The sequence below is a fragment of the Manis javanica genome, chromosome 10 (genome assembly GCF_040802235.1).
Source record: "Manis javanica isolate MJ-LG chromosome 10, MJ_LKY, whole genome shotgun sequence".
NCBI classification, from domain to species: domain Eukaryota; kingdom Metazoa; phylum Chordata; class Mammalia; order Pholidota; family Manidae; genus Manis; species Manis javanica.
In genome coordinates this window covers 54497375-54521356 of record NC_133165.1, presented here as the reverse complement: position 1 = coordinate 54521356, position 23982 = coordinate 54497375, and the positions used below count along the sequence as shown (strand labels likewise).

The following is a 23982-nucleotide window of genomic DNA, read 5'->3' as shown; positions in this document are numbered from 1 at the left end:
GCTTCCTTTTTGACTCTCCCTATATCTTAGAAATTATTTACTGTGAATCCAGACCTTTCAATTTCTGGGATACACACTTTGGAAGAAAGCAAATATTTTTAAATAAACACTCAAGATTCCGATCCGGTAGCTTTTATCTGCTCTTCTGCATCAGGAAGGACAAAAACCAATTTAGTTATGTCTCTTATCATCTCCGAACCTTACCCAGATGAAAACTGGGGATAATGACATTCATCATAGTAACAGTTAACACCTGCTTCTTAAAGGTTATTGTGAGGGTTAGATGAGATAATGAGGCAAAGGGTTGGCACAGTATCTGGCCCGTAGTAAATGCCCAATATATTTGGGCAATGGCAAGAACTAGTACAGCTTGATGTGCTTTCTAATCACCTGGGAAGTGAATTCAGACTCTATCCTCTGGAGCTCAGTGACCCGAGGCAAGTTACCTAACCTCTGAAATATTTGCAGTTGCTGCCTCCTTATCTTACTTTCACCCTTACCCTCCCCCTACCTATCCCTGCTTTCCCACACAGCAGCCAGAATGACGTTTTTAAAACTCATGTCAGATCACACACTCTGAGGGCTCCCATCACCCTCAGTAAAACCCAGATTCCTTACAGAAGCTTACAAGGTCCTCCCTGATGTGCACACCTGCCTGCTTGCAGGGGGCACACCAGACCTCATTCGCCTCCATTCTCCCTGGATTGCCTTTCTTCAAACACTCCAAGCACACCCACCACAAGGCCTTTGCATTTGCTTTCCCCTCTTACTTGAGCATTCCTCCCCCAGTTTGCTATGCTCCCTGGTTTTCTCAGCTCTGTAGTCAATCACACATACCCACCCATACACCCTCCTCCCCTATCCCCCAATGCTATTGCCCTGTTTAATTCTTCTCCATAGCACTTACCACCTAAAATACTGTCTGTCCTCATTAAGCGCCAAGCAAGCAGGGATTCAGTCAGTTTGCTCACCACTGTACTCACAGTTCCTAGAGAAGCTATCTGGTCCATAGTAGGCCCTCAATACATGTTTGAGGTACAAAGAATGGGCAAATCAGTTTCCTCCTCTGTAAAATGCAGATGATACTACTAATCACTTTAAGTTGCTGTGAAGGCAAATGAAATAATCCACATAAAAGGAACTAACACAAAACCTGGCAGAATGAGTGCTCAATCAACATTGTTATTTATATATTGCCTCAACCCACCATACCTGTACCCCTTTTCAAATCCTAAGTGACCCTTGAGAAAAGCAAACGTCCCAATTTGAATCTCAGGGATATAGAAATCTCTGGTTATAATTACATTACAAAAGGACATTCTTGTAATGTAAATGCTTTTTTTTAAATGAAAATTCCCTTGGACAACTGGCTCCTTGTACACTTAAATTTTGAATTTACTAAAAATGTGGAATTCATAACTGAAGGCCTCAGGAACAGTGGGGAGTTAAGCAAATACACTTCCCTTCAACAACCTTACCATAAATAGAAAAATAGCACCATCCACTATCTCTTTATATACTTAATTCACTCAACAAACATCTAATGAGTGCCTATCATGTGTCAGGGGTACCCGGTGCTGAAGAAACACATGCTCCTGGCTTTAAGAGGGTCAGATCCTGGTATAGAAGACAGACCTCTAAATAATAACCCAGTACAGAGCAATGTGCCATAGGGGATGCCAACTTGAATTGCTGAGGGACAGAATGGCCTGGGAAAGTTGATCAAGCTTTCACAAAGGAAGTGCCATTTGATCTGTGTTGTGCAGGGTACTAGCACTACCAGCTCATGACTGCCACTAAGTGCTTCCTACCTATAGATTAACTCCCTGAAGCTCAAAACAGCAAAACTGATTATGTAATGCCCAGTGAGATCTGTACTATGCCTATTTCATAAATGAGAAAAAGATTGAACTTACAATCTTAAATTGACTCAATCTTAAAATTTTCCTTTAGTTTAAAAAGTCAAAGCCAAAGTAAGTGGTTACTTGTCTAAGCTACTAGATAACTTCCTTGGAGCGATTCAGATCTAGGTCTTTCTGATCCCTTAAGGAAAGGTGCATGGAGCTGCAAGGGCACAGAATTGTATAAAGATAGGTAGGAGCCTCCGAATGGCTCGGTTGGAATTACGAAATTAGGGTAAAGAAGTGGAGATGAAGTACAGGGCCACAGATAAATTGACTCACAAACTTGTGATTCATGCTGTAGGCAAACTGGAACCTGCCAAGAGGTCTTCAAATAGGATTAATCATGATCTCACTTGAAGTAAATGGTAATGTGTGGAAGATGAGCTACTGGCATGAAATGACCTCCTAAATTCACTCTTCTTGACATGACTAACCCCAATGGCCTCCTCTTGGTATACTGTGAACTCTGGAATGATCAGACCTCTGCCGGGGATGGTGCCAGGTAAGTGCCAAAAGGGACTTTTGCTGTGCCTGTGCTGGCTGGCCTGGCAGGAAGCCAGTCCAGTGAGCCTGGCCTGGGAGTCAGTCACAGCTGCAGGTGGAGAACCAGCAGAAGACCTCTGATGACTTTGTGTTAAGACTTCCCTTTTCTGGACATCACCAAGCACCTAGGAGATTCCAAAGAAGGATCCGTGCTTTTTTGGGGGTGGGTGGGGAGGAGATGAAGACTCAGAACTTGATATTAAATCTGTTCCCAGGACCCAAGTATATGCCATAAGGCTTGATGATAAAATATCCAATTTGAACACTATTTAAAAATCAGATTTAAGTGCAAACAAGTTACTCGCCCATTACCTAGCAAGCACCTGGTGTGAGGCCACAGGGCACAGAGGTGCCTGTGGCGGGCACTCTCCCAAGTCTGCACTGGCCCTGCCTGGTCTTCCAGCTCAGCCCCCTCATCACACATCACCTTTGGCCATCACTTATTCACTGCATCTCCTTTTCCATCTAGCGTGGCACCCAGGATGTTTGCTGAATGAATACATTTAAACCTTTTATTTTATTTTGTTCTTAAGGAATACTTTACAGGCATGTAATGATCACAGCAGTTCATTAACAGCATTCACAAACCCAATCATGTAAACCTTGTATTGGCTAAAGAATACAGAAAGTAGGACACTACGAGGGATTCCAGCTTTTTTAATTTTTCCCCTTTCACACAAAACAAAGTAGAAGAAATTATACAGTACTGAAACCACAAAAGTATTCATTGGTAGAACACATATACACAAAAAAACCCAGACAGGAAGACAGGCTTATTTACAATAAGGAAACACATGTAAATGAAAAGTAGTTTGTAGTTTTCAAATGAAACATTAAAAAAGAAAAATATCAAACATATGCTACATGGGTGCTACTGTTTATAGCAATATTGAAGGGGAGAGAACACCACTTATTTAGGGACAGATATACCACAAGGTCCAGGTTTTACAGCATCAGTGCAATAAATTCACAAAACTCTATTACAGCTAGTCAATTGGAGCTTAAGAATTGTTCCCAAGTAAGTGTCACATTTTCAGACCTCAGAGGTTCACTCCTACAGATTTCAACCACTCTACATGTCTAGTTACTGAGAGGAAGAATGATTTTAAGACTTTCCAAAGAGTTACAAAATTTCTATAGACCAGAGGCCACCTGTTATCACCACGAGTCTGCTCCCACCCACAGCCCAAGCCCTTGCATTCTTCAGAGAAACATCTAGGAAAAGAGTCAGATACCAGCATAAGTCACTGCCTCCTATGCCAGATCTATGGGGCAGAGCAGCACCCCTACCATTACCATAAAATAAGAATTCGAGACTTACCTTTAAAAGCTTATTCTGTTCTTGAAAACTTAGTAGGGTGACATTATTTTCTACTGAAATGAATCTTAACACAGAAAGACTTTTGTCCTTCAGTGGCTACTCTTGGGAGTGAAGGTCAGAGACGTGAGTCTTAACCTTTCACATATTTTAGTTTCACACACCTGAAAAGTAAAAGCATGCTGAAAATCCTAATATAACCTTTTGAAAGTCTATTAAAAAGAACCTTTAAGAATCTACTAATTGAAGTCTCAGTGCAAGGGGACAAGAGTTCTAAACCTGTCAGATTCCCCTTTTGGGAGGAAAGATCAAGGTTTCCTATGAACTGCTAAGTTTTGCACAAGACAGAAACATATAGTAGAGCATGGAATTAGTTTCATTTGTCCTTAAGGACCTTCTCCCATGGTATAGAAACAGAATGAGGAAAGAATCTTAACTGGTTCCTTCATCAGAAGGGGTAAACTTGGACTCCATATTCATAAAGCCAGACAGTTCTTTAAGCAGACTGTGGAAGCAGACAGTAGAACCAGCTTCCTGGAGCCACAGATCACTACCCTGTATCTAGCTAATGTGAAGATCAACTCCAACTACCCAAAGTCACTGTTAACTGTACTAAAGGGTGAAGTTCACCACAATATTATTTTAAAGGAAGTTGCGTAAGAGAAGTCAATTAACTCTGGGTGAGAAAAGTCATACTCTCCAGTGAGTCGCCCACGTAAGGAGAATGGATGAGCATGCACCCATCTACACTTGACACAAAGACACTATGCAGAAAACCTTACTCAGCAAGTCTGAATTTCTATTAACTAAGGGCAGAATGATGGAGAGCAAAGAGCTACTTCTGTAACATTTTAGTTCCAGATAGCATAATAGAAACTGTTCCCAAGGACAATGTATATGCCATCAATCACACTGATAGAACAGATGCACTATTCATTTTTCTTTTCTTTTTGCTTGAGAAGCTTATTTATCTCCCTTTTGGCCATTCCAATGTACTTCAAAATGATTCCATGTTGGTTGAGTCCAGGAAGCAGCAGTAAGAAACTCACTTAAAAATAAATGGACAAACAAAATTAAGAAGGCAGCAGTTAACTTCCTAAAAGTTATTACATTTTACAGAAGGTAAGTTTCCCAGACAATTAAACACTTTAATGGGAAGAAGCAATATGACATCCATTATTTCCGTTGGTATTCATCCCCAGAAACTTCTGCTATCATACTTCCCAACATCAGAAAACACACCATTTTTACCTCTTGCACATGAATGTTACCTTGGTTATTATGCTTTCTTAACTTGCTATATGTAAGGCCACAGACCCCCCTGAAAGCAAGGACCAAGGTTTTAGCCACGGTGCCATACCCACCCAGTTCCCTGGTCAATGCCTTAAACCTGATGAGCACGCACATTTGTTTACTAAGCTCCAGTTCTACCTCACTGGCCAGCATGTGCCTGTGGTTCTTCTTCAAAGACTTACCTATCAGGTAGGTGAGAAGAAGGTTGTGGACTTGCTGTCCCACCCAAGCGACCGCAGCAAGACAAATGATCATGGTCATGAAGTACTAATAATGAAAATAACAAGAATTTATCAACTCCTAGGAATAGACTAAGAAGCCTAACTTTAGGAGGTTGTTTCAAAGGTTTTGGGAAATAATTCAGTTTTTATTACCACTTTCTTTATAAATACTTAGTATCTATATTTTATGTAAAACCCATAGAAAATTCTGTTAGATGTACTTGATAGAATTTAGACACATTCCCCCTTCAATTACTGTAATTGTGCTCAGGGGAGTTAAAACCAATGGATAATGATAAGTATCAAAAATTATTTAAAGGCTACCATTAGACCACAATGAAGTCAAAAATTAACTAAATCTAGAATTTTGCTTTACTTAAATAAGTCAAAACAAAAAAAAATACCATTTATAAATTATACAACTCTTACAATTAATAACTTCACATCACAACCTCATGTGAAGCTAAGAGATAAAAAGAACAAATGCTTCCTATGTCTTTTATTTCAGAAAGTACAAAATAAAATTTGCTCTACTAGAAAAAAGAAATTAAGTACAAAATGGAATTTTAACTTGCAATGATCAGTCTAATACAAACCATCATATTTATGAATGTGCTCAGGGGAGTTAAAACCAATGGATAATGATAAGTATCAAAAATTATTTAAAGGGTACCATTAGACCACAATGAAGTCAAAAATTAACTAAATCTAGAATTTTGCTTTACTTAAATAAGTCAAAACAAAAAAAAGTACCATTTTAGGCTTTTCTTCCTTTAGTGTGAAGAGGCGTTTCCACCAGCCCACAGCCCTGCGTCGGGTTTTCACTAGGTTGCTACAGATTTCATGGAATCTCTGCTGTTGCTCAGTTGTCCTAGAAAAAGAATTTTCCCTTTCACTAGAAATAAATCTTTCCAGTAAACAGAAATACACCATCCAATCAAATTTAAAAAGCTGCCTCCTAAAGAAAGTCTAATAAAAAGCAACAGTGATCCACCATTCTCTTAGAAAGGTGAAGCTCTTGTACTTGGAAGACACAAATTTTTACAAAAACACAGGTGTGCATGTGCACAGAGTAATGGTAAGTGGTGGCTCTAAAGTCACATTTGGTTGATGGTGGTAACAATATGGGCCATGCAGAAATCAGTATAATTAATGTCTGTTTTTCAGATTCTAATGAACCCTGGGTCATAGCGCATCAGAGTCCCAACTGTTTTGAGGAAAACATGAAGTCTCTCCCTAACAGGTGTATTTGAGAACTCTTCAGTATGATAGTAACTGCTAGCATCCCAGGCATAATACCCTCAACTGGGCTCCATACAATTGATGTCAAGGTAGCAAAAAATATAAAAATTAAAAATATCTGGTGGTTGACAAATTCTTTATAAACTGGAGGCTATGGTGCCTTCTCCCCTCTAGGCCCTCTCCCTGTAAAACTACAGTGATAGATACAGCAGGAGGGTTCTGGTTGTGCCTTTGGAACTTGTGAACAATTAGACCTTATGTGCTGCCCATGGGCAAAGCTGGATTATGGCTATGCAACAGTGTTCTTCCTTCCCCATAAAGATCAAAAAATAAAATTGCTCCATCAATAAGACTGAGCTACATACTGATTACCGTGAAGCTCTCAGTGTTTATTTTTGAAAACTTTTCTCCAGGAGCTATAAATTAGCAGATTAGAATGTCATCTGGCTCACACAGTCAAGGTCAGAGGTTGATCCCCTTTGCTACACTGTTACACTGTGTGGTTATCAACTTGCCCAAAAAACAGCAGCATAAACAATTTGAAGGACAATTCCTAACACTAATCCATTCTGCTATATGGGAAACATTTTTAAATAAACATGCTCAATTTTTCCAAAACTAAAGCTAACTCCCCCAAAATGTTTGACTTTATTCTCAAAGATCCATAGGCATATTTTTTAAATTCTCATATTATTATTATCCTATGAAATATTATCTTAAATACCAATGGAAATAAATTTAAAATGTAAATGCATTACTTTAATGGAATACTCATTATGAGTTCTGCAAGCCCTTATAAAACATTACCAAAAAAAACCCCTCACTTTAACACAAGGTCTAGAAAGAAAAAAGTCAAAATAAATGCTAGGCCATAAAAGAACTACGGAGATAGAAGTACTGGAAATTCATCATTTATATCACTTAAGAACTTATTCACATAAAAGCAGTAAATCTAACCCCAAGGTATTTGATGGTTGGACAGTTCTCTGTGCTTAATTACAGCATCTAATCCTAGCCACCAGGTTCAGTAACGTCTCAGAAATTAAGACGGCCAAATCATTAGGCCACCTACCATTTATTGGAGCCAAAAATTCTAGGCGCTAGAATGGGAACAAGGTAGTCAGCCAAGCACAAAAACATAACAAAACAGGAAACACCGGACAGAACTGATGGATCTAGATAGTAGATAGTCCTGTTTAAAAGAAAAAAATAATAAAGGTTAGAAAAACATAGTCATTATTATTTCCTAGCTGAAGACGTTTGTTTATTCACTTAGTCCTCTGGGTCTCAAAGATGTTATCTGCCCTTTTTATTCTAATTTTCTCACAAGTGATTTTCCAGAAGCCTCAAGACATGCTGACATCAGAGCTGCAATGGTTGATGTGAATAACAAGAGACAAAAGCTCTCTGGGTAACTCAGTACTTTTTAGGAGTATCGATGGTCCTAAGGCTAACAAGTTGGCAAGGCCCTGATTTATCCAACTGTACTAGGTTTACCAAGTTTACCTAAATTCTACGTATTCTGAAAACCAGTGAACCGTCCTGAGAAAAGGCATTCTTTACAGATTATACATACAAGAGACTTAAGGCACTGCCATAAAGGAGGCTTTGTATTACCCGAGCCCTTATTAATAACAAGCACAACCCATAGAAATTTAATAGCTCACTTACAGAAACACCAAAGAAACCACACCAACGATGGCAGGTGGAAACCAGGCTCTTTCCCATCGGAGGACTTTATCTGCCATCAGCATCACTTCTCCCCATCCTTGCAGCTGCTCTTCCAGACTTGCAGTCTCTGCAGCCTAAATATGACCAAGATTCAAGGCGGTATTTTACTTCCCTCAACCTCAACGTTTCTGTAGTTTCCAGGGTGTGATTCTTCTAAGGCACCAAGTATGTAAAACAGCTCTTACCCAAATCACTATCTTAGAAAAACAAGTGAGTTTCCAAAACAACTCTGCAATTTTGGTACCGAAGACAGAAATCAATGCAGAAAAAAAAGTATCATTTAACGGTCACCTTACAAGCCCAAGCTGTGGATACAACCCTTCCAACAACATGATGTAACACATCCTTGCAGAACCCCTCAAGGAATAATTAGACCCATTTTACAATGAAAGAAACTGAGTTTAGAATGGTCAACTAACTTTCCCAAAATCAGGCACTACTAAGTGGAAGCACTCAGAGTACAAACTTAGGTCACTTCAAGTTCCCTCATTTCAAGTGGTTAGAATTGATCTGCTGTTTTGTGGTTTCACTGATTTAAACCCCTACTTCTAAATCCATTAGGAAAGACTCTCCCTGAACAGCATTCAGTCTTTAAAATAGCTCTTTGTATAATGGAATCATTTAGATGTTGGCATCATTTGCACAATTAAGGAAAATTACTTTCAGCAAATGACATGAGGCAATAAGCTGAATACAGTGCTTTTTACAGTTATCAGGACATTTTGGTTAGACCTCAAATTTCTCTGCAAATCTAACAATCAGCTAAAAGTAGACATCTAGAATGAGCTAATGTGGAAAAAGCCCGTAAGCTGATTTGGTAGAGGAAAAACAATTGGAACAAGGAACCCTGTGTCCTTATCAATATCATCACAAGGAAATGTGCAAATAACAGTGAAAAGTGCAGCTTAATCAATGAAGTGCCACACTGGCCCCTTAGGTGATCTCAATATTTCTGACTTTATATACCATGTTTAATATGGTTAAAAGCTTACTATGAGACAAAAACTCAGCGAAGTAGTTTATATACTTATACTTTAATTCTTCCAACAAGCTAAAAGGAAGGTGTTACGATCCTTTCTTTACCGATGAGGAAACTGTGATACAGAGAGGTTAAAGATACAAATCCAGGAATCCAAGCCAAAGGTCTCCTACTGCTCTGCTGTAAAGAGTAGTTGAGCTCCTGGCCAGGGTCTGTCACTTCAATAGCTGTGTGAATTTGGGTAACTTCTTTGTGCTTCGATCAATCCTCTTAAAAGGAACCTGACAGGGATTAACTATGCTAGCTACAAAGAATGGGGGTGGGGTGCGTGCGTGCGTGTGTGTTCTGATGCCAAAGTGAAAATTAGGCTCCACGAAATCTGCCCTGCAAAGTCACTTAATTCCTTAGCGCCTGTGCTCTTAGAAAATCAAAAGTGAAAAAATTGAATTCCTTGGTTCCTTTATTCACTGTGGTTGTGGTGAAGCCTGCCTTTCCCTGCGAAAAGGCAACGGGGAAAACGCACTTTCTCTCGTTTTTGCCTAAATCGTGCCTACATTACGTAAAGTTCGTAGTGAGGTTAAATTTGTCGGGCTGTGATACAAGGTTAAATTTGTCGGGCTCGTTGCAGTTCCTTCGATCCTCTCCTTAGTCGTCCTGTGGCCCCCTGACTTAACAAATTCCAGGCAAACGCCAGGTCCTCCCATTGTCCTTCCAGCTGGGCACTACTTCCAGTTCCCGGCGGCTCGCAGCCTCCCTGCCTTTTTAAACTGGGCCAACTCTAACTCTCGGCAGCAGCCCTCTGACCTTCCACCCCGGCTCCAGCATTGGGGAAAAAGAACGGAGGCACCCTGGGAAGGACCCAAGACGGGGAAACCTGGATACAGCCGGGGCCTGGGCCCCCAAAGCGCTCGACAGGCCCCTCGCGGGCGTCTGCCCCAGGCTGCACCCCGGGTTTGTCAGCCCTCTTTCTCCACTTCCTCCAGAGCCTGATCACGCGCCCTCCTCGCCCCGTTAGGGGATGCTAACCGATGTTGGGGGTCAACACGACTAGCGACCGCGACGCAGGAGATACCCAAGAAGCCCGAAGGGCATGCGTCGTCAGCTGTGCCCGGGATCCGGGCGAGGAGGTCCGGGCCGCGGCCAGTGGTAGGACCAAGGCCGCAGGGAAGCGCCGCCCCGTTGAACCCACCCAGTCTAGAGGCCACTCACTTCCCGGGCGACCAGGCGTGGCGACTCACCAGCTGGTTGGTGCTGCGATTATCTCCCTCGGCCATCGTCCGCGAGGTATCGCCTTATCAAGCGTAGCACGCCGCCCAAAGTATCCTTCCGTGAACACCCCCCGAGCTATCCTCACCACGGGGGTACGCCCCGCAGGCCGCTTATATAGGCCGGCCGCCTTTCCCGACAGCCTCCGCGAAGCTCGCTCCTCATTGGGCACATCGAGCTCAAGCTTAAGGGGAGTCGGACCAACGGCTGTCCAGCGCATGGCTTGAAATCGGGGTCAAAGGAGAGCGAGGCCGCGCCTGACCGAAGGGGCGGGACACGGAATGACCAATCAGCGTCCGGGAGACTTGCGGCGCTCCGCTCAGGCCTTTCGGAAGCCGTTCAACTGCCGCGGTCTCGGGGCTCCGATGCGCAGAAGTTCTGCGTTGGCCGTCGCCGTATCACTCACAGCTTTTCCTGCTGGACCTCAAAGCAGCTGGGACCCTCTCCGGAATTCAGTATTCTAAGAAGAAATTATGCCACATAACAGACGGAGGGCATCGATGGGCGTATGACCTCGCCGTGATCCTCTTCCCGACCGGGCCGGTGCCCCTCGCCCCCGCTGTGCTCCTGGACAGCCCGCCTTTTCTTCTGACCCCTGCCCTGGTCGGCCTGACCAGGCCATTGGGCAGCTTTGCCCAGATTTGTGACTCGGAGACTCCTGCCCGCCTCATGAGGTTTTGAGGACAGGTGAAAACAGCTATTGACGTGTATGTCTTGCAGTTTTCCTTCCTATTCCATTAGGAGTAAGGCCTCGATGGGACACGGGGCGAGGGGTGGGGGTTGGAGTGCAGCATCTGAGTATAGTTTGGGAACTTGTGAAAATGCCCCGACTTAAAAGGTTAGCTTATTTTACACGGAGTCTTTAGGGAAATTCTTTCTGGTGCATTTCAATTACTTTTCAAACTGTGAGTTCCCTCACCATAGTTTTGACAGAACATTTCTACATTACATAGGTCATAGTAAGGAAAGATATAAGCCCTCTCATAAACAGTGCAATTCATAAGCAATTTAGGAATTAGATGAACTAGATTACTACTACTAGGTGAACTAGATACTACTACTATTCTAGTTCTTCTAGGAGTTTTAAATGATTTTTAAATGCATGAACAATTGCTTTTTCATTATTCAGTACAAATAAAATCATGCCAGATTGTGACCTGATCAGATGTATTTCAGGAAGACATACCACAGCTTTTAACTTCTAGCCTTCTGTCCTTTTTATAGCCACCTATATTATGGCATGAGGTTTAAGTTTATTTTAAAAGCGTTTCTTCGATAACAATCAGCAACCACAGAGCTAGTGAATATATATTGAGCGCTGAGCACAAATCTTGCTACAGGTACAGAAATACCCATTTCCAAAGGAGAGGCTACGAATCATGACTTTAAAAATCGACGTTTCTACTCTGGGAAATCAGCTTTCACCACAGAATGCTTCTGGTTTTCACCCAAGCTCCCTAGGTACACCTTAAAACTTCAACACCAGCTTGTGAAGCTGAGGTAGGTGGAGTAACAACTCAAGCAGCACCAGTTCTCAGGGAGTATTCTGCACGAGGAATGTGTTCCCAGACCTATTTGCAACTTCACAGCCTACCACTGCTATTAAGGTCATTCTCTAAACTTCCAATTGGCCTAATAAGAAAACTACCTTTGGAGTGTAGCTTCCTTTTGAACGTTGTATTACAAAGGCAGGATGTGATCTTTTGAAATGGGCCCAACAGTTCATATAAATCCTAACAAATATAGCAGCATGCAAATGCAATCTGATTTCCAGATATTAAAACAAGCCATTTTAATTCTATTTTCCTTCAGAGCTTTCATATACATGTAATAGAGCAATTTTTAAAACAAAATTAAGCCTGCACCTTTATAATGAAAAAAAAAAACTTCCTTATTGAAGTAAAAATTCCACTGCTGTTCAAATTTTGAGGGTTAAAAAACCTACTTTTTGGGAAATTTAAAAAAATTTTTGGCGACATTAATGCTTAAAAAAAGCCACCCATATTCCAAAATTGTTTTCTGAAATCTACTTGAAGCAGTAAATTAAGAGCTACGTCTTTTGAGACTTTATTTTTTTAAAAATAGGTATTTCATACAATCTTTGCCATGTTAATGCAAATATGCACAAAGTAGGCATGTATTTTTGTTTTCCAAAAGATGCATTATGAACATTTTCAAGAAGCTGGTGTGATTTATTAAATTTTTAATCTTAAATACAATCACAAAATTATATCCATCAAGAGGCATTACAACCTTTTGTACAGAGAAGCCACTTTATACAATATTACTAGGACAAGGAAGATTCAGTTCAACTCAATTTGCTCTTAGAGTAAGGGTTAAAGTAACAAAGTATGACGTTGCCACTGACAATACAGGTGGAAATATAAGGGAAATTTAAAACAGAAATATAACTGACAATTTAAATAGGAGCTGAAACTTTGTCAAAAAAAAATAGCCTGTTTTGAAATAACATTCTACAAGTCTGCATTTCAGAACAACATGCAATTGCTTAAGCTTGCCATCTTCAAAAGTCCAACTGAACTGACATTTTTGCATTAGTACAAGAAACAGTTTTTTCCCAGTAAGCCCAAATTCCCATAGAAAGCAAGAGACTGTAAGTGGTTCATGTATAAACTAACTAAACCTTGAACTTATGAAACTCTCAGAGTTAATCTGTCCTCTAATAAGTAAATAAAGGATGGTGAACTGTTATCACCTAAAAAACAGAAGTAGTGAAGCAAACCCTGAGGGGTTCATAATACAGTGATTTTCCCCTTCTCCAATGTTCAGAAAAATCTGTAACACCAGCTAGTTTGTTATCCTGCAAGAGGACTCTAATACAGCCCAAATACTAAAAACAAAAATCTAGCCTAAGTGACCCTTACTTCAGTATAGTCTACCTCTTTGATTTGGGAGATGGGGGATGGAAGGAGGGGGTCCTAGCTCCAAATGAGGCATTTTACAAGCTCAAGAAGATAGAGTGGAGGGTCATTGGTTTTCCTATTTTATGTAAAACAGGTACTTAAATGTGCTAATAGTAAAGCACTCATTGATTTCTGATGCATATGAATAGGAGTAACAGGCTAATTTTAGGTGCTTTAACAAGAAAAGAATGGAGAGAAAAGAAGAACCAGCTCCTTTGATTTTAGTACTGCCCAAACAAGTTAAGCCCCCAAAGTAATTACAAATATGTGGAGGAAAATAGGCCAGGAAGACTTTTCAATTTAAAGTACTACCTATAATATCCCAGATTTAAAAGGACCTAAGATTGCACATCAAGTCTAATATTTGGCTGTACTTGCATTGCCCTGCTCGGCATTTATTAATGGCTCTTTCCTTAAGTTTCACACATCAGAACAACCACAATTAAAAAACATACACAGCACACCAAACATTGGACAATATTAAAACTACACACTAAGCTTAGGTAATAGACACAAGTGTTAAGGGCAGAAGTGATGGAAGTTCTTCTTTGTATTACAAACCCTCACCATGAATGTGGGGTTTGGGCTCTAAAAAAAACAATTTAGGGAAGTAGATCAAGAGCTTATTAGTTCTCACACAGCAATCTCACAAATCTCAAAAAAACAGAAAACCCACAAGCATCAAGGAATTTTAATAATCACCTAGCAAACTATGTTAAGAATTCATGACCAGAAATAAGATACAAGACACACCAAGGAAATGGAAGAGAAATAAAGACAGCTCCATAAACCACTGAGCCTCCACAGCTTTTTAGAGAAATCAACTAAAATTCAGGCAATTCTAGAAAAAGACAGCAAAATACTTAAACTTCAATTTCCAAGGGTATTTGAAGAGTTTGTAGGTCATTCTATACCCTCTGAATCTTCCCAAAGAAAGAGAGAGAGAGAGAGGGGCAGATCCCTGGTTTTCCACTGGTATTTTCTATCAAAAATGTATGACTTCCTAACTACAGCACTCTGAACTTTATATTATTTTACAAGATAATCCCCAAACTGTCTTCTCAATCTGCCAGGGCTTTCTGCCACTGATTAAATCTATTGAATTCCACACGATAGTTCAAAACAGCAATGCTACTGGCACAATGACTTCCAAGATGAAGCCAAACTATACAGGCTGGGGTCTTGTCCTGAGTGCCTGTAAAGAGCAAGCTTTGAAATCATCAGTTATTCATACCTGCCCCACAACCAAGCAAGTATTTGCCACAGTATTCTCTGAAGGACCATTTAAAAATAAAAGCAGTGGATAATTGACCAGAGGCATGTGTTTTTGATGTAAGCTGTTTTGTTTTTGCTTAAGGTGCCAAGTATCTCTGAAAAACCTGAAATTCACAGCAATAAAATTCATCTATTTCATTTATCTCCTTTACCAAAGAAAAAGCAATTTCTGAATACTACCTGTAAGAATAAACTACTGTGAACTGGTTTTACCATTGTTATAGTTTTTCCTTGTGACAATTAAAAATGTTGCTAAAAGACTGTTTAATCATGAGAGAGCAGAGGTAATCAAGTGAATTCAGTAACTCCCACAGTCTCTAAGAAATGAAGCGGTGTGCAAAACACAATATGGCATTATTATTCCAGGTAGGTTGTTTTGATTGTGAAATAAGGTTCCAAACGAGTAAAATAAAATTTGATGCCCTAGGTTCCTTAACTTGCCATTAGGAACATGGGTATTCAAAAATACCACTTTCTGGCAATACTTTTCAAAGTATTAAAAAAGCACTGATACTGAAGTGCATTCTCTCATGGGCATTTAATTATAGATTAATGTGGCAATAAGAATACAGAAAAGGCCAGAGCTATGTGGATTTTTTCTTTAATACCTTTCAAGTTTGTGAAGATTGGCAACCAGAAAGTGATCACAGTCCTAAATCTCTAAAATTCAAGAAAAATATACTCCATCAAGTCCTTTGTGTTGATACATGATTTTAAGAATCCTATTCTCTGGATTTTTATTTTGGATCAACAATTGAGCTTATACCATCAGTCAGTACCGAAATGCAATGCTAAATTTAAAGAAACCTTGATCATGAATTCCCCATAATGTATTACTGAAGAGCAAACTATTAAAATTGTGCACAAAGTAATTCACAGACTAATAATTGAACTTAATTAAAAGATGTTGGTGGTTCTCACTTTTGCTGATGTTTCATGTACATGTCCTTGTACAAGCCAAGAAATAAACTAAAGGGAGCACTTTTAATTCACAGGTGTAAATTTAAAGTATCAAATGAAAACCTGAATTAAAAAAACATTTCACTCTACCTCCACCAGAACATCACTTTATTGTTAATCTATCATCAACAATGTAAAACTCTAATAGGTACTCTATTCCGGTTTTTAAAAAGGTAAAAGATTACATTGGATTAGCTACTTTCTATCAAAGAAACTACAGCAATCACAGAAAAGGGAAAATTTGAGTGACTTCCAAAAACTGCACACTAATAGCAAAGGGGAGTGTACATTAAATCATTCTGTTAGATTCATCACTTTTGAATGCACAGTGACAATTCTGGAAACTGTACATGATAGAACCACAGAAATGACTTAAATAACCAGAATTACATTTTGTAGGTGATCATCAGGCCTTTGAACAATCCTTGAATTTTCCATGTTATCAGTGGTTTTGGAAAAATTTGTCTATTACTCCAAATATAAATTGTTAATAGCATCGAGGTGGAAGTATATGAAATATAAGGATTGAAATAAAAGTGAATTTGAAAGATGGCTAAATCTACTAGATCAGGTCAAGAGGGAATGGGCAGGTGGTGAGGGGCTGGGGAGGACAACAATGGGGTGGGTTTTTTCCCTTCATTTCAGAAGTAAGTTCTTCCAATGTAGTGTATCTGTTACATAGCTCTCCGTTTTCAGTCCATTTCTGAAATTCATATCGCATAGCCTTTTGTATCTACTGGTCAACCCAACCAGTACTGTTGCCAAGCAACAGGTGTTACACGAGAGGCTGAATACATCAAATCTTCCTTGGCTGTGATTTCTTCGCGGCCCCAGTTTCCTCTGTTTCTGAGCTGGGTTTGTTTTTCCTGGATTTACACACAGGGTCAGGTGGAATGGAGTTCCAAATCACGCTGTGCTCCGCGGCATCCCGATTTCTTTCTGCAACTAACCTCCTGACACGTTTGCAGCTGTTCAGTGGCAGAGAGACAATCTCCGTGTTCAGGCAGTGAGCTTTCTTTCTTTCTTTCACCCTTGACCCTGGGGTTGCAGGCCATGGTGTTGGGCGTATCCCTGAGTGCAGCTGTCCTGCAGGATTCACTTCCTAGCGCACCAAGATTTCCTAGGTTTCCTCAGAGTAAGCCCCCAGTTGCATCACCACCGACTGTGGTGTCGCTTTGGATGCCTGAGGCTGAGTTGGTTCTGTTGGATGTCTGACCTCGCTTAACCAGACTCATCTACTGTCTTGCCATTCACACCCAGGCTGTCCAACCTTCATACAGCTGAGCCAAGTTATCTAGATTAGTTGCTTCCTTAATGACATAGTCAACCTGTAAAAATACACAGGATAGTATTTAAACCCATTTAAACTTGAAAGGACACAGTTCATAGGTGAATTATATGAATTGTGTAAGAGTTAAGTTTCTAAGCACCCAAATTAGTTACCCAAAGGATGTGTAGTTGCTATGGTGGAAAGGAATGTTAAGTAGGCTGAGCTTCCCTCAATTACGTAGCTTATAAAATGCGTGTCTTGGGTAAGTGACAATCCCTTCGAGCCTTATGACCCTTCAATGAAGAGAGAGCCCCCACTTGACCCCAGAGGTGCTTCTGGGAGTAAACATGTGAAGTCACTGGGAAATGCTCAGATGGTAAATAATAAAGTACTTAGCAGAATCTGGAACATGGCTGGGTGCTCAACAAATGCCTGTTGATTCTGACTCAGCTGTATTTTCTTTAATAGTAAGAGATATAATATATTATACTGTAATTGTAATTATATTGCTTAGCCCTTAGTCCAATTATATTGTAAACGCTCAATATATGGCTGCTGAACTATAACCTATGCCAAAGTGTGTGCAAAGAGCTCTATACTTACCCCACTCCTATAAGCCCCTTAACTATCATATAAAATTTAGTAACTATCAAAATAAAAAGCACAATAGCCAAGTATCCTTTAAAAAGATGGACAGAGAGCTAAGATGGATAGCCATGAAAGCACACAACCCATTAACCTACCAGAAAGTTGAAGCAAAAATACCCAATTCAGAATGTCATCCAGTTTTTTACAAACCTGACAAACTCTCTCTCAAGAGTGATTCTTGACCAAAAAGAATTTGAGCTCAGGACCCATACAGTGATGTTAAGTGTTTAAAATACAGAAACTTTCCTTGATGGTGTTAAAATTGAATTTTGGATGCCAAACCATCACAATATAGGATACACAGTCTCAAATTTTTACCCCATAGGAAAAAAGGAACATTTGTAATGGAGAATTTAGGAGAACATACCCAACCAAATGATCTAACTTAGAAACACCAAAGACGGCACACACTGACATGTGTCCCTTGACATAAAATACTGAGGAAACATCCTACCAACAATGTTGTGAATCTCATTTTATGAGGAAAATAGCAAACAAATATGAACTGAGGCACATTCTGCAAACTAGCTAGTTTGGACACATGAAAAATATGTCATAAAAGGAAAAAAAGAGAAAGAAAAGGTTCAAGAACTATCCTAGACATTAAAGGAGACTGAAAGTAGAACAAGTTTATGAAATGCAGAACAAGCTTTGACTAGATCTTATTATGCGGTTAGGAGGTGGCTTAAAGAGAGAAGGGCTAGGCAATAATGGATCTTTTGGAATTATTGAAGAAATGTGAATATGGACCAAATGTTAGGTAACATCAATGGTTAAATTTTCCTGAGTCCATCATTTACATAATGACATTGTAGCGATACATTATAATGCTTTCTTAAGGAGACACATGCTGGATATTCAGGAATGAGGTGTTGTGATGTCTTCAACTAACTCTCAATGGTTCTGAAAAACTGCGTTACGTACACATACACAGAAGGATGAAACAAATGTACAAAAACATTAACATCTGGTTTACCAAGTCTAGGTAAACAGTGTATGAGCATACGTAAAACATTTCTGTAGGTTTGAGAATTTTCCAACAGCTGGAAGAGAAAGAATTCACTCTCAAATTTACACATCCAATTTTAACTAATGAGAAAGTTTCAGAGTAATGACTTCAGACAAACTGAAGCTGAAGAACATTTTATAGATACTATTCCTGCAACCAAAATATCACCCCCATTTCATTTGAAACCTTCAGATAGTCCTTTTTAAAATTAACTGTCCTCTGGCAGAGAAGAGAGGGTCAAAGTCACACCTTAAATTTCTGTGCTGGAGAGGAAGTAAAGTGCTAATTGGGCACAGTTAGAATAAAATGGTGACTATTTGGTAATTCCAGAGCTGTGTTACTCAAAGTCTTCTAAATCCTGAAAACAGATTTCAGTTCCTCATTTATTGATAAGCCAGCAAGGATATGGGTAAGGGGATCTTTAAACTGATACTGTTCTGATATCACTAAAATGTGTAGTTCAAGTTTAAAAAAATGGTCACCTGTTCAGCAACTGTCATCCTCCTATTTGGATCAACATCTCGGCCCTCTAACTTGGCTTTCACTCTCTTCCACACACTCACAGCATATGAGTTTCTCTCTTGCACAGCTATGAAGCAATGGAAACAAACATATGTAAGTCAAACCACCACTCTCAATAAATACTTAAGGCATCATTAAACTAATTACCTTTCCCAGTCTTAGGGTCTCTGACGGCCTTTTTAGGACTACAAGCAACACTCTTGCCAGTTCCTGGAACCATGCTTGGTGGAGTATCTGCTGATGTAGCAAGATTTTTCTGAATCAGCTTTTTAGCATTCTGTGACATGACATCAGGCTGAGTCTTCTGGCCAGTGTTGCTCCGGACTGCTATAGAAAGAGTTGGCAGCTCAATTTACATGTAAACAGAAAATGGTGGGGACAAAGAAGAGACAGCAGGGCGGTGCTCTCTCACTCATCAACTACCAATGTATAGCCTTGAAAACAGGTATGATTTTACAATCTTAAAGTCCCTACCCCTTGATATAGCAATTGTCCTAAAAATAGAGCCTAAACAACTAGGCATTCAGATAAAAATTTGAACAACAATGCTCACTAGGTTTTGTGGCATCAAAAACCTATACGTCTTTACTGTCCGACAATGGTAGATTAAATGGGTAAAGTCACAGAATGGCATATTAAATCTGGCCATTAAGTCATCTTTTGAAAGATTATTTAATGACAGAGAAATTATCAATTTAATATAAAGTGGGAAAGGCAACAAATATTGCATTCACAAAATAATCTCAATTTGTGTGCATGTGTGCATGCATAAAGAAGTTAATCACCAATTACATAGTGGTTTTACTGCTAAGGGAACTACACATTTTCTATCAATTTTTTTCTCTAAATTTCCCTAACAGGCATATATTTTATATAATCATAAAATAAATTATTTAAAGAATATGTGAACCCAAGTTATTTTTACTCTTTTACATAAGTACTTTTAAAATAAGCCAAAATTTGTTCAGTTTCATATGACAGAGTTTAGGGAAACCCTTTGAAAAGGCATTAACAATAAACATCTTAAGACACTTATACTACAAACATCTTAGCATCTATGTGTAGATGTCAACAGATCAAGATTCAGGTCTTTCTGAAGTATGGAAGTCCTACCTGCAGCAAAGGATGGCTGATAAGTAGCAGATGATGTTGGACTCGAACATTCATTTGTTGCATCGGTGACTAAGGGTGATGCAAAACTCACTAAATTATTATAGATACTGAAATACAAAATAAAATGGCTTATTTATGAAATGCTTTGCCAGATAACTACTTATAAATATGAACAAAACTGAGAAAAATGAATGAATTAAATAAAACTTACTATACCAGGTGTCTTGCTTACATTTTAAATTTAGACCAGAAGGCATTCTTACCTCTGACTTTGTGTTTTTAGTTCTTTCAAGGTGGGGGTTATTTCCTGGAGCATTTCAACATGTTCTTGACTTCGAACTTGACCCATGGCCTGGACTAATGTAAACAGCACTGTTTGAATGTTGTCTTGCCATGATTTATATTCACCCAAGAACTGCCTAACACTGTTCTCATAAGGAACATCTTCACCATCTGCCAGAGCAGCTTCTTCATCCTAGAATCAGTATATTAATTAAGAAAAATGGTACTTGTTTCAGTAATAACTTTGTCAGTCACCTTCTGAATAATAGGTAATAAAGGGTTTTTCAAATATCAATGTGGTTAATCTGTTTATTATAATTTAACTCCTTTTCTATAGGAATCTTTCCAGCACAAAATAAAAACTCCAAGTAAAAATGAATCCTAAAATCATTTACTGTTTTGTAATGATGAAGTAATTTAGCTTTTCCTGGGGGCTCAGTTTCCTTACTCTCTACAGATTATATAGGATATTAAAGGGAAGAGACAATATTTCATTCATTTTGGAGGCACATTATGACTTTAGGGGTAAGGGTGGGGAGGAGGAGGAAAAGAAATTGGAGATCTAACTACTCTGTTTCAGCTCTATTGTAAGTAATGTGACTTCGAGTGAATCAGTTCTTTTAAGCCTGTTCCTCTTTGTACAAAATAAGACTACTACTATCTCCTTAAAAAAGAAAACACAAATTAACTCAGTTACAAATTGGAAGATAGAGCCTTAGAGAAATTGTTTATATGTCATTATTTTCCCATAAATAAAACTACCTGAAGTTTTATTAAAGGGAGAGAAATTGTATGTCACTGGCATTAGTCTTACCTTAGCCATTGCTTTCAGGAGATGTTTGACATCTCCAAGCTGCCGGTTATGACCAGTGAGCACAGTCTTTATATTATCAACCAGATTCTGAATTGTTTCACAGACCGTTTCTGTCTGTTGCTCTTTCTCTGTCTGAACTGCCCTCTGAGTAGACATATCCTGGGTCAATTGTTTGTGTGCTGACAAAAGCCATTCAGAGCTGCCAATAGGATGTTCAAGACTGGTGTCCTAAATAGAACAAGCAATTGTTTAGTTTTAAGTATCAGCTGGAATAATGTATGATTCTTTTCTTCATCATCATCATAAGGTATTAGTTAACTCAAGCTGACATGAAAGACTTCAGTTGCCAAGTCATGAATTAGTTACCTACAATCTATGAAATACAAACTAAAATTTTTAACTTTTCTGAATAATCAAAAAGGGAAAAAATGCTTAATGTTTAAGAGCTAAAAAATGTATCTGGAATAACAAAAGTGATCTATATGTGGGACCCTAAACCCACTGCAAACTACTCTTTAAGACGCAACCAGAGCTTCCTAATATAGAGCCTAAAGCTTTCCCACAAAATACAAATGCAAAATTTGTCAACTTGCTATTTCTGGACTTAACTCACCTGCTCAGCATGCATCTTACACTAGCCCTCTCTCTGCTACCCTATTTTCAGTGCATCTGAGTCATATTCTGTCCACTGTCTTTCTCCTCCCTCTCCAAACCTATACAGTACTTCCAGCTGCAGCTCTGAGAATCCTTCTCATTTTTTTATTCATTGTATTATTTGGGTAAATTTTAAGTTCCTTGTGGGCTAAGAGCAAGGTTTCATCATCAATGCATTTCTCATAACAACATCTTATATAAATAGTCTATGCTCAATAAATGTAAATTGAGTGAATACATTAAACTGATTTTTGATGGTATAACAATGGCCTTACTGTTTGAAGCACCAATTCTCGTTCACATCAAGACTCAAGACTCACCACTCTCTGTAACAAACGAAGCTCTAACTCAGAGACGGAACTGTTAAACTGTGATGCAAATGAACACATTTGCTGACACCGTTTGATTAGTTCAAATAATGCAGCATCCAGGTTTAAGGCTTCTGCAGTTCTAGTTCGTAAACTTTCAAAATGAATGATATTGCTGCACAGGAAAGTGACCTGTGAAGATGCAAAAGAGGGATAGAACCATGACAGTGAGGAAGGGAAATGCAACAAATGACATTAAAAAAATACTACCTATTCATTTCCAGAGTTCAGGGTTATAATTGGTTCTGAAAATCAATGAATGTATGACAGTTTTTGGAAATAGACCTGATCCTCATAAAGACTGTAAGTAAATGAACCATTTTTTCTTGATGCTGTTAGGTCTGAGATGGCCAAATCACTAAAGAATAATTAGGTAAGTTTATCTTCTACATGACTGTTTTTACACAGAAAATTTATTCTACAATAAAACTGCTATCATATTCAGTTGCAATTTATTTGTGTTATGTCCAAATTTCCATTTGGAATGTTCCTCTTCTGCTTCTACGCCTGCCCAACTTTATAATAGGAATCACAAAATACTCAGTGGATATTTGACAATATAAGCCTATCTTTCAAGGTTTGAGAACATTATTGTGATTATGTGCTTCAGCAGTTCTTCTCTTTATAGATACACTCTGAAATATTAACAGAAAAAATGATATAATACTTGGGATTTCCACTAAATATGGAATGGGAAGGAGGAGCAGGAAGTATAGAGGAAATAAAATAGGACTTGTTAGTAATTATTAAATTTTGATGATGGAGATATGGGAAATCATTAAATTCGCCTAATTTTGTGCCTAACTGAAAATTACATAGTAATTTTTTTGTTTTTGTTTCCTCTCTCCCAATCACAACAAAGTTAATCCACAAGCTCTGGCAGAATACAAGGTCATAAGACATTTTATTGCCATGTGGAAAAATAATACTTGGATTACCTTAGTTGCATATCAAGAGAAGCTTAGACAAATATGGAATTAAACTATTTTCCAACAGAGGTTGAATCCACTTCGTATTTATATGGAGGCAGTAAGAGTCCAGGCTAATAACTGGTTGTGAGCTCAGCCTAAGGGACTGCTCCCATGTATTGCTGGGAACTAGACGGTGGGCTCTCCAGCGACCCGGTGTCATGCCCAGATACAACATCCCATCAGTTATATAATCCTGTAACTCAAAACAAAGACAGTACCACAGGTCACAATACCTGACTTGCTCTTTGGCTCTCTTTAAGGACAAGGTTTCTTCTTTCAGCTATTGTTGCTTCAAAATCCTGTAGTACAGGTGCCAGTGCAGGGTTGGCACCACCTGCCCACTTGAGTCGCTGCTCAATACTTGCTTCAAGTGCTGCTAGTTTCTCCTATAAAAACCCAGCAGAATCTCAGTGAATATTTGACATTCTCCACTTCCTTTCTACTGAGAATTTTATATAAATACAGGAGAGATTCAAAAGGAGGATGTGGCATATTTAATTTAGACAACGTCCTTAACAGAGTCACCTTTTGGAATTAATTTCATTTTGAATATTTAGGGCTAAACATGGCTGGAGAGGTTAAGAACTAACTTTCAGTTTATTTTCTAAAATTTGCAGATATTTCATTTTCATTTTTAAATAAAGTAGTCTTTAAAACAAAACACCTGCTACATAC

The 23982-nt window shown here is 39.0% G+C and overlaps 2 protein-coding genes and 1 long non-coding RNA gene across 3 annotated transcripts in view; 1 reads left to right on the top strand and 2 right to left on the bottom strand.

The window, feature by feature from the left end:
• Positions 1 to 3088: 3088 nt before the first annotated feature.
• On the bottom strand, positions 3089 to 10633 carry ARL6IP1 (ARL6 interacting reticulophagy regulator 1). Its single transcript, XM_017663331.3, has 6 exons — positions 10470 to 10633; positions 8193 to 8326; positions 7594 to 7713; positions 6033 to 6150; positions 5241 to 5325; positions 3089 to 4813 (listed from the first exon to the last, which is right to left on the bottom strand). The coding sequence occupies exons 1-6, from the start codon at positions 10503 to 10505 to the stop codon at positions 4695 to 4697; spliced, it is 612 nt and encodes a 203-aa protein (XP_017518820.1). The 5' UTR covers positions 10506 to 10633; the 3' UTR covers positions 3089 to 4694.
• A 153-nt stretch (positions 10634 to 10786) lies between these two features.
• On the top strand, positions 10787 to 12228 carry LOC140844091 (uncharacterized). The gene is made up of 2 exons (XR_012122304.1): positions 10787 to 11204; positions 11838 to 12228. It is a non-coding gene; the product is annotated as an uncharacterized lncRNA (long non-coding RNA).
• A 440-nt stretch (positions 12229 to 12668) lies between these two features.
• SMG1 (SMG1 nonsense mediated mRNA decay associated PI3K related kinase) overlaps positions 12669 to 23982 on the bottom strand; it is a 107569-nt gene continuing 96255 nt past the window's right edge. Inside the window, exons 56-63 of the mRNA XM_017663326.3 lie at positions 23541 to 23693; positions 22289 to 22468; positions 21315 to 21542; positions 20482 to 20693; positions 20219 to 20325; positions 19253 to 19432; positions 19066 to 19172; positions 12669 to 16984 (exon numbers count right to left, since the gene is read on the bottom strand). Coding sequence (XP_017518815.3) covers positions 16907 to 16984; positions 19066 to 19172; positions 19253 to 19432; positions 20219 to 20325; positions 20482 to 20693; positions 21315 to 21542; positions 22289 to 22468; positions 23541 to 23693 — 1245 coding nt within the window. The 3' untranslated portion in view covers positions 12669 to 16906. The remainder of the gene's footprint in view (positions 16985 to 19065; positions 19173 to 19252; positions 19433 to 20218; positions 20326 to 20481; positions 20694 to 21314; positions 21543 to 22288; positions 22469 to 23540; positions 23694 to 23982) is intronic.